The sequence below is a fragment of the Oryzias latipes genome, chromosome 22, assembly GCF_053564925.1.
Source record: "Oryzias latipes strain Hd-rR chromosome 22, Olatipes_Hd-rR_3.1".
NCBI lineage: Eukaryota > Metazoa > Chordata > Actinopteri > Beloniformes > Adrianichthyidae > Oryzias > Oryzias latipes.
Genome location: NC_136258.1, coordinates 28178582 through 28189492, shown reverse-complemented (window position 1 = coordinate 28189492; position 10911 = coordinate 28178582). Strand labels below are relative to the sequence as shown.

General features: G+C 45.9%; 1 protein-coding gene across 3 annotated transcripts; it reads right to left on the bottom strand.

Annotated features, from left to right (window-relative positions):
* Positions 1-69: 69 nt before the first annotated feature.
* strn3 (striatin, calmodulin binding protein 3) lies at positions 70-10884 on the bottom strand. 3 transcript variants are annotated; one of them, XM_004082138.5, is made up of 16 exons: positions 10367-10884; positions 8349-8452; positions 7633-7706; positions 6328-6406; positions 6014-6175; positions 5810-5942; positions 5598-5733; positions 4472-4611; positions 4209-4387; positions 4049-4096; positions 3777-3898; positions 3494-3661; positions 3093-3233; positions 2911-3018; positions 1985-2071; positions 70-1906 (listed from the first exon to the last, which is right to left on the bottom strand). In XM_004082138.5, exons 1-16 carry the CDS (start codon positions 10601-10603, stop codon positions 1737-1739), a joined length of 2088 nt encoding a protein of 695 aa, XP_004082186.1. In that variant the 5' UTR covers positions 10604-10884; the 3' UTR covers positions 70-1736. The 3 variants fall into 3 exon arrangements, with proteins under 3 accessions (XP_004082186.1, XP_011488437.1, XP_078797274.1); XM_011490135.4 differs by having other exon boundaries at positions 4472-4608; XM_078941148.1 differs by lacking the exon at positions 10367-10884 and adding an exon at positions 8657-8758 and having other exon boundaries at positions 8349-8581.
* Positions 10885-10911: the final 27 nt, after the last annotated feature.

The following is a 10911-nucleotide window of genomic DNA, read 5'->3' as shown; positions in this document are numbered from 1 at the left end:
TTTGATAAAATAAAGACGAAAAAAAAGCTGCTGGAATGCAAAACTGTAAATAAATGAGTTGGAGAGCAGTAAAGTGTACATGTACACCATTTAATAATTATCATAGACATTTTATATACATTTGAACAGCTGAACTGCATGGTGAGTCTTTAAAGTTTGTTGTTCATACTTTATAAACAAAAATCCAAACTTGCAAATGAGCAGAACTTGAATGTTTCACTTTTTTTGGGAAGACTAGGAAAAGAACTGTCTGGCATCACTCATGCATAACACAAGCGGGACGGAGGTACCGAGTTGATCTTAGCGTTGCTGAAACGGGTTTGATCCGCCCGCGTTAAAAAAACAAACAAAACCAAAACCAAAACATCAAACTGGGTCAGAACCAGAACAAACAACATTGCAGAGAGCGGCTCACAGCCAATCAGGCGGCAGCTTCGGCTGGAACATGTCACTTCCTGAGCGAGAGAATAAAAGCCTCCATGATTTCATGAAAATGAGGAAGGCATGAAAATTCTCAGGCTCCTCCCCCCCACAGGTGAGGGTTAATGAATTTCAAAGACTGTTACCAGTTCATGGCGACTTTTTCCCTGTTCTCATCATTGGAGGGCCTCGTGTTCTCCTTCAGAACCTCATCAGAACCTGCTGCCCATCCTCATCCACTTCAATAAAAGCCATGTTTGTGTTCCCTCGTCTCCAATCTGGATGGTGGCGAGCATTCAGAGTCGCTGTGCAATGGCGGGAGGGCGGGGCTTGTGAGCGCCAGGATGTTTGGAGAAAAAAACCCCAAAAGAAAATCCTCTTTGCTCCTGGTTATGTTTGTATAAAAGGACTATAAAAACTAGATTTATCTCACAAATAAAATTATGTAACTACAGTAACGTCGATCATGTGACTCTCTCGCTCTTTATATATCACTAGGCGTCAAACGAAGGGCTCTGATTGGCCCATTCCGGGCAACGCACCTCCTCCCCTCCACAGCTTCTGTGCCTTTTGTCGTCTCTTCATTCAAACGGCTTAAAAACTGTACAAACGTTAAAAAATTAGTTTGTCGTGTTTGTTTCCTAAAGCTTTCGTACTGATGTAGGAAAAACCTGAAACCGATAGAAACCGTGGCCACTTCGAACAGGAGATGATCCAGCGGGTCCGGACCACGCTTCAGCAGCTGGAAAGGAAAAATCCCCCTCAGAACCGGCGCTCTGCTGCTCAGAACCTCACCGCTTCTCGGGAGGATGCGTAAGGGGTTAATACTTGATCGATTCGGGTCAACCAAACACCTGGAAAAGCTTCATTTCACTTTCAGATTGAAAAAGGATTTCAGCTTCTTTGAAAATCTGCCAAACACACAGGATTCAAACCTGTGCTCGCGCCCTGAGGGGCCTCTGATGCACAGCCGCGCTGAAACAAGAGCAGACAAAAGACCTCCGCCGTGCAACAGCACGTGCACAGTCCACGGCTCGGGTTAAACTGGAGCTGGAGGGATTTTTTCCTTCGAGCTGCCTCGTGCCTCTGCACTGGGAGGGGAGGGGTCTGTGGGAACAGCGCCCCCTGCAGTCATTTTAGCAGCTGTCAGTCAGATGCAGGCGGAACTCGTGGCCCCGCCCCTTCTGATGGATGTTCTTCACCTTCTGTTCTGCAGTTTTACCGTTTCTTCTGCGTTCAGGAACCTGAATCAGGGCGGAGTTCGCCCGTTTCTTTCTCCGCCTCCCGCGGCTGCGTCTTCCCCGACTCCTCCCCCTCTACACGTAGACTCTGGCGAGGGCGTCGGCGCCAGCAGAGGCGATGTAGGCCTTGGAGGGGTGGAAGGTGACGTCGTAGATGGCCTCCTCGCATTTCTTCCGGTGGGCGGTGATCTCCTGAACGCAGGTTTTGGTGTCCAGGTTCCACAGACGCAGCGAGCAGTCGTGACCTGAGATGGAGACAAGAAAGGTCGCGTTCTGATGACATCACAGAAGGGTGCGCTTCATGGACATGCTGGGAGACTCACTGCCTGAGATCAGATAGATGCCGTTGGGCTCTACAGCCAGGCAGGTCACGGCGTCCAGGTGAGCCACCATGGCGTGGATGAGTTTACCTGGAAGGAGGTCAAACGGGTTCAAGGTCAGAACTGACTGCAGGTCACCACACAGGAAGCCGGATTTAACCGTTTCTATGAACATTCTCTGTCCGAAGTTCTCCAAGTTCTCCATAAACCTGGAAACTTCAAACTGTTTTTACTGAAATGAAACCGGACTAAGTCAAAAACAAGAGAAGGTCAGAGATGATAAAAACCGTTTACAGATGTGTGAAGCCGCATTTGAAAGGAAAATAAGAAGATAGATTTTTTTTGAAGGACAAAGACAAAGATTTAAAAACAACAAATAACAAAAAAACATACAAGAGCAAAGAAAATAAAGAAGGTAAATGCGAAACTGTGACATTTGTGGATTAAAGGCCAGTTTAAACAGAGGAGTACGGTGGCCCTGAAGTCCAAATCACTGAACGCAAAAACATGTTAAAGATAAAGACAATTTAAAAAACACAAATAATAAAACATGACATTTGAGACAAACAACAAAACTGCAGAATTTTTTTTTTTTTTAAATCCAAAAACAAAAGTTTCTTCCAGGAATCAAAAATAAAATGTTAAAAAAATGAAACAAGTAAGAAACTAGAAACGGTAGAGATTCTGGGACATCACTGATTTAACGATGGAGCTTTAAAGAAGAGGGAAAACAGAAGATAGTTTAGCCTGAAATATGGTAACGAGTTGATTCATTAAATGGCGACCTTGGTGGATGGATGTGAGACTGAAGGATTACACAATGTAAACATGTTTATATTCAAAATCTAGTGACATCCTAAACATAGAGCCCCGCCCCCTTTTCTTGATATAAAAAAGAAAGGATGGCAAAAAAAAAAAGACAGACTTACCCGTTTTGTTATCAAAGAACTTGATGTGGCGGTCCTCGTGTGCCGTGATGGTGATGGGCAGCGTGGGGTGACTCACCACTTTGTTGATGTGGTTCAGAGACGGGCCGGCTGCAGACAAACGCCAAGTTACATCGGGAGAAAACAGACGCCGCCGGAAGCATCGGCAAATGCACGGAACTTACTGCCGTCTCCTTGTCCTTTCAGCACCACGGCGGTCTGTGAGGTTTCCAAGTCGTAAATGGCCACGTCTCCTCCGTTAAAAGACGCCACCATGTGGGCGGGGTCACAGCCGTTGAAGTCCACTGACGTGGGGATGCCGTGTTCTGTGCACACAAACCTCAACAGGTTAAAAAACACTTCAGATTTCAGGCCATTTTAACTTTCAACTACTTGAGTTCCTCAGGGATCAATTTTAGGACCACTCGGTTTTTCTGTTAGCCAGAACTGCAGGGACCTGGTTGTTGGAACAATTCTTCTTTCTAACTAAACCTTTGAGCAAAAAAATACCCCCCCCCCAGATGGGGGGTGTGTGCTGCAGGGTGGGTGGGTGTGTGTGTGTGTGTGGGGGGGGTGCGCTCCTCACCCATGTCTGTGTTGAAAGTGCTGATGCAAGGCTCTTTGGCCGCCGGGTTCCATAGCTTCACCGTCCCATCGGCTGAGCAGGAGAGGAGGCGGTTCTTGATACCACTGTAAGCCAATCCCCACACGGCATCGGTATGCCCCGCCCATGTACCTGCCAGGACACTGGAGTCTGAGGACACATGGAAGGCAGACACATTCAGGCTCGTGAAAGCAGGGGGAGGGGTTTAGAAGAGTTGGGGTGTGGACGGCGGGACGCGTTCAGGTGAGGACGAATCGGTCCGTACCGTAGGTATCGTAGGGGTCGACGTTGGAGCCGGGGATGTTCCACCACTGGATGGTGGAGTCGATGCCGCCGCTGAAACACTGTTCACCTGTGGAGGTCATCGCCAACGACAACACTGGGCCCCTGAAAGAGGAGAAGGAATTATTCTAAAGATGGTTTCTAAGGAAGGTTCCCCTCCTGAATTCATCGACCCTGAGAACTAATAAATCTTCGAGTCTTCCACACGGTTCCACATTCAGAGCTTTCTGTTTGCTTCATGTTTGGAGTACGTACTCGTGTCCCCTGAAAGTGTAGATGGGCTCCACATCAAACGAGGCACTTCTGGAAAACAGTGAGAAGAACAGATCAGATCCGCTGAAGAGGCGAGCGGGTTTTCAGGCCAAGCTGATCCTAAGGACGCGCTCTGATGGGTGGGAGGGAGGAGCTGGCGTACTTTTTGGCCGGGACGGTTTTGGTGAGGTTCCACAGCTTTAGGGTGTGGTCTTCCGACACGCTGACCAGGCAAGGTTCAACGGGATGGAACGCCAAGGCTCGGACGCCGTCAAAGTGGCTCCGCAACGTGTACTTAGGATTCCACGTTTTCCTGAAGGAAGACTCCTTACTGGAAGAGAGCTGGGGGAGGGGGGAAGGAGGAACATGTGAGAACCTTCACGGGGGGTGGGGATGTCACAACACTCGTGTTTGTGGGTCTCTCACATCGTAGCCAAAGTCCACCTCGTCGTTGGTGACGCAAATGTCAGCGAGGTCGCCCAAGCCCAGCATGTTTTCCAGGGCATCGTCTGAGCCCCCCAGCAAGAAGGATTTGCCCCCACCGCTGGAAAACGGCAGAGGCTCTGCTGCAAAGACAAACTTCCGTTGGCACACACTAAAAAAGCTCATATTAACATCATCTGTTCTAATGAAACCAGTTTTGTTTCCTTTAAAGACGCGCTCTCCAGCTAGCTTACAGCCCTTCACAACCCCACCCTCACATTAGCGGTGCAGCAAAAATGGCCAACATTATCAGGGCTTCCAGTCAGTTTTCTTTCTGCTCCCGATTCACAACAATTTGAACAATGAAATGGGACTGGGTGTTACTACAACTTCCCACGATCGATTTGATTCACCAGAGCCTGGATCGACTTTATTCACAATTTTTTTTTACACTTTAGACATTTTTGTATAGAAATACATTAATAGTCTATTTATGTTTTGAAGATATTTGGCCACTAGGTGGAGCTGGCGCTATAGCGTTACAATTTATTCCAGAAGATTTGAGCAAAAGAAATTGTTGTTTTTTAATATTTCCTTAAAATAAATTGTAAAACTCCTGCAAGGGAGCAAATAAAGCTGTTTATTTAGTCAGCAGTGTTTACGTCGACCGAGTGTTAGCATTATCTGTCCTATGGGAAATTCCATTATATGTTAGCATCGAGCTAGTGGAATTTGGCTTTGCTGCTGTTATGCGTTAGGTCACCGGAAAAGAAAGACATAAAATATTAATCTTTTGTTCTTTGGTCATTGGTTTATTAAGCTTGAATTGGTTTCAGATTGTTTAATTGATTTTATTAACCTAGCCCTTCAAAATAAATACCCCAAAATGCTCAACCGTCATAAGTCCTCCTTTCTGGGAAAAAGCTTAAATAACATTTCAATTTTCATTGGAGTGGGTCTTTAGCATAATCTTTTCTAATAAAATCTGTTTATTTCTTCAGTTAAATGATTTGTTTAAAAATCTACCTTTACATAATAAAATAAGCTTTCATTCTGAATTCAAACTTGAACTGAAATTGAAGGTTTTGTCTCAGAAATGTCAAAGCTTTGGTTCAGTTCACCGACTCACCCCACTCCGTCCCGTCTCCGGAGCTCCGGGCCTCCCCCGCCCCCTCTCCATCCTCTGCCGTCACCAGGAAGTCAAACTCCTTCATGACCTCCTCTGTGACGGCTTCGTCCTCGGTGGCCAAACCCTCGTTCCCCACCTGGAGGGACCAGAAGCAGAGGAGTGAGAGGAGCCCTGGAGTTCTGCAGAAGGAGCGGTCCAGGTTTGAAACGGACCTTGGTTTTGTGTTTTTTGGCTCTGCGGTGTTTGTCCGTGCCGAGGTCGTCCATCAGGTCCGCCTCCTCGTCCTCGTCGCTGTCCTCCGCGTTCTCCAGGAAGTTGAACGTCTCCAGGTCGTCGCTGGGAATCCTGCTCACAGCACCATGCAGGTGACCCTCCACAGCCTCAAGCTGGGGACCTTCGTTTGACTGACGGCTCACCTCTTGCCGTCTTTGCAGCGCTCCGTCCCGTTGATGAGGTGCTGCAGGTTCTTGTTCTCCACTGCGCCGTTCTGCTCGGACCCGGACAGGCCGAGCAGGGAGCGGACTCTCTGAGTGCGCACGTCCAGGATGGTGTCCGTGTACCCGACTTCCTGAAGGTACCTGAACACAACACGGAGTCAAGTCTCTGCTCCTCTGCTCGCGCTGATGTGGCTCGTGAAAGATTGTGTCTCTGAGGAGCTCAGACTGACCTGGACTCTGGGAAACAGCATTTTAAAAACATGAAAGAGGGGGCGGAAGGAAGCGGGTCTTACTGTCTGAGAAGCTGCCGCCCTTGTTTCCACGTCAGCTGACTGTTGGCAGGAACCGCCGACACCTCTGAGTCTTTGGCGTCTGCGGGGCGAACACAGATAAACGCTGAGCTTCACTCAGCTGCTGCACTGCAAGGACACTACAGAACGTTTTCCTGAAATGTTCCCACGGACGGGAGCTGGTTCACTCACGAGAGGTTTGCGTTTTTCTCAGGGGAACCTGAGGGAAGTAGGGGTGTGTATTTGCAAGAGTCGGGCGATACGATACGATACGTATCCCGATATTTTACGGGAACACATTTTCTTTCTTTTTAAAAATAAAAAATATGACTTAGAAAAACTCTACCTGAATTTCAATGCGTCTTTTCATTGTAATGTAATGGTCAAATTCAGTTTATTTAATGATCATAATGTTAAGCACTGTAACTGTATCTCATACATAAGTTGCTTTTACCAAAGCAAATTCATAGAGCTTTTATTTTGGTAACATAAACTATAGAATCACTATTATTTTTCCAGAAACAATAAAGTGTGATGATGAGGCAGCATGACAGGATGAAGGAGAGCGTCTTAATGTGGCTAAGACGCTTTGTTTGCAGTCTGCACTGCAGCTCCTTCTCACACACGGAGGTCAACTAGTAACGGTTATCGCCACGACGTTGCCCGTTTTTCAGAGCGTTGTAAACGTCACTCTGCTCTAACAGGTCGCTGAACTAGAATCTATTGCTGAGAGGTTCTGCAGAACTTTGGCCCACTTTGCCGATAGCATTTTGGCCGATGCTAAGTGCATTAGATTAGCCGCTGTGCAGCTGCACTGCTTCACTCGTTTTTGTCCGAGTCCGCTAAAAAGCACCACAATTCGCGTTTTTATATGTTAATTGCAGCAACATGGAACAGAGTTATGGTTCGGTTCCCATCCCAAGTAAAAATGAAGTAGTTCATGTCGCATGACAACGAAACAAGCTGACTCTGGCTGCAGTCTTCCTGTTGTCTTGTGTGTAGAGCTCCTCAAAGAGGTTCCATGTTCTCTGCTGCCCACTAGTGGCCGGAGGTTGAAGTGGACAGCAAGAGTCAGACGCTGAAGACGCTGAAGAATAATTAAATAAATATCGTCCTGACAGTATTTTGAATCGATACGAGTATCGCCAAATGAACTATCGCGATATATCGCCGAAACGATTTTTTCTAACACCCCCTAATTAATGTATTAAAGCAGTTTTCTCATCCGATAATTAGCATTTAATCCATCAAATACGTTTAGGAAAGAGTGAAAGAAACAAGAAATGAAACTGAGGAAGACTTTCAGACCTGATTCAAAGCTTGGCATCTTCATCTCTCCTTGGTTCAGCTCTGTTCCATATTTTAACTTGTGATATTTCGCTCTAGGAGGAAGAGAAAAAAATATTATTTATTCTTACAGATGTCAACCTCAAAGATCAAGTTCAAAATCTAAAGTCGTTTCATGTAAACAGACTTTGAAAACATTGTTTTTTTAAATTGATTTCTGCCTTAAACTTTTCTTATGAATTCAGTTTTAAAGTTCTGCAAACTTTCCTAAAAACGTTTCTTTTCCTGACTTTTTCAGTCCAGTCCTTATTGCTGATCCTCTTCTGATGCCTTTCCCTCAATTTTCTGTTTAATTGTCTAAACAAAAAAATATATCTGATATGTTATGAAATAAATGTTTGATATATTTTGAATTGGATGTTCAAAAGACCAAAAGCAAAGAGAAAAATCTTAATCCTTTTAATATAAAATTCTTGTTTTTAAAAGATGAAAATGATTTTAACCACAAGGGGAATCAACTTTAAGCTTGGGTCAAGGTTTTTCACATTGATTCTGACCTGAAACTTGTTTTTCTGCTATGAAATCACTTCCAAACGAACCTAATTCTCTGTTCGTAAAGTGAAGCATTCCCTCTGGATTTTAGTCGTTTTCCTGTTTGAAGGCAGAGATTTTTTTTTCTTTGGTCTCAAACATTTAGATGATAAAATGAATAAATTGAGATGAGTCGGGGTTCCTACCTTTCCTGTTTTAAAGCATATTCTAACATCTTGATTCTTCGAACCAGATCGTTCTTTAGGTTCTCCTGGCCCTTCCTCTCCCCCTGCAGGAACGCTATCCGGGCCTGGAAAGACGCAGAACAGAAACAAATGTTTCAAAACTCTTATGTACACAAAAATATTGTGTCAAGAAAACAACCGAGTCACTTCCAGAGAAACCAAATCCTCCTGGATCTTCTCTTTATGATAGGTTTCTGAAAGATATGGGAGTCACTCTTTAAAGATTGTTTACATGGTTGTTGAGTTGAGTGAGGTCATGTGACACCTACATGAATCAGACACTGGAAAGGAGGTTCGGTGAGCAGCTCAGCCTAAATGTATGGCGATGACAAACCAGACAGAGTTCCTGTGAGTCATCGGGAGCTTCTCAACACCCCTGACCAAAACAGCACATGTGGGCTGCAGTTATTCAACCACGTCACCTCATTAAAACGCCACTGTCGTTGTGTCAGTACAGCTATTTAAGACCGACGACGTCACACTGTCAGAGTTTTGCTCTGAATTCATGTCCAGAGGAGCAAAACGTGGCTCTGGAAGCTGGAAGATACAATACAATTGATTTTTTTTTTACATTTATTTTTGGCTTTTTGAGGTTGCTGTGTAAACATCTAGTGCCATCTAGTGGCAACATTGCAGAAGAACAAAAAGACTTAAAACATGAGGAGGAAAAATTTAATAAAATCTAAAAAATGAAAGAATTCGACAGTTTCTAATAAAAAAAGAATGATTTAAAAACACATTTATTATGTAAAATATTGTGTACATCAATAACAGCGCAGACATAATGCCATAACAGGAAAAAAAAGCATATTTTGGTTAAAACTAACTCCTTTTTCCTCGTTATTATAAACCCACCAGTGTCTCCTTCTGCTTCGTGAGTTAAATTTTAAGGGAATTTAAATATCAAATCTCCAAAAGGGAGATCCATGCAGTTTGATGTGAGAGCCTGACGTTGGTTCAGGGTCACCTACTTCTATAAATATCTGATTGGACCATCCTTTGGGTTGTGACATCACAGACCAGGATCAGAGCAGAATCCTCCGGCCTCTTCATCATCCTCATCCTGGAGACTCACAATACGTTCAATGGCTCTGAGGAGTAACCTTATTGTTCAATGGTGATGAAATGATATCACTACCAACACTCTCATTTTGTTTTTAGCCTTTATTAAAGCGTCCCCCCCCCCCCCCCCCCCGACAGAAACATCTCCACAGCTGAGATGATGCCAGATATTCCTTCTAAAAACCCAAAAGGGTCTGCTTCTGTCACACAAACTGAGATGTAGAAGCAGCAGATCTGCTGCTGGACACGGCAAAGCCAACACACACCTGGAGCTCCATGAAGAACATGGAGCAGCTCCAGATCCCGCTTCTCTCATCGGGAAGTCATGTTTGTTTACAGGCTGTTTCCAAGGAGAAATCCACAGACTTCAAATGGAAAATGTACAGGAATTCATGTAAATAAATAAAAAAACTGACAGCAAATAAAGACCTAGAATGCAGGAGATCTTCCAGAGGGAGGTGTGACCTGAAAGATGCTTCGCAGCCAACCAGAGAACCAGAAAAAGCCACTTTTCTATGTATAGGTTGATTAAAAAAAACCTCCAGAATCACGGATTTGAATCGGTAAGGTCATTCGTTTAGGGTCGTCTGACTGTCACGAACAACATCTGACCAACATCTGGTCCAAATGTCAAAACAGCACGATTAACGTATCCACGGCGGCTGCAGGCTCCCGATATCTCAGTTGAGCCACGGGCTCCAAAGCTAACGGCCAACGCACTCAGACTCCCGGCTGGATAACAGACCTCCACGCCGGTTACTCGTCCCCCTTGACATGTCAGTGGGGCTCCGGTCGCTACCTTAAATTCACGTTAATACGTATACCGATAAAAGGTTATTTGAGATCCCCGGTGACTGTGGAAAAAAAGAAGCTAACCATGCTAATGCTAAGCAGCTAACCCATAGCGACGGACTAACCTGGAGTTCGGCCCGCTCCACCTCCCAGTGCGCCCTCTCCATTTCGAACCGGGCCCACTCGTGCTGGATGTAGTGTAGAATTCCCGGGATAGTGTACTGCTGCTGTGGCCGGGCTAACTCGTCCGTCTGCTGGGGCACCATGACCGTTCCGATGGGAGGTCCGGAGTTGCTCCCGTGCTGCTGCAGCGGCGGCGGCCGCGGGGAGGCCGCTCCTCCCCCGCCTGGGTGTTCGTCCATATTTCGGGTTTTGTTAGAACGTGCGGCGCCGTTTGTACTTAATGATTAGCTAACCGATTTTAAATATTAAAGAAGGAAAAAAAAAGGCGCCGAAGGCCTCGCGCGTCTCCGCCGGGGTACTTGTCGCGCTGGCACCGCCGCCGTGGAAGAGGCCGGCTGCCCCTGAGCGCTTAGCGGAGAGCGGCGACTTGGAGGCGGTGTTTACGTGTGAGTCTCACCGGCCGCCATCACTGCTGTCCGCCTGGATGTGACGGCTGCGAGGGGGAATCCTGCCGCGCTGCATGCCGGGAAATCCAGACACACATTTA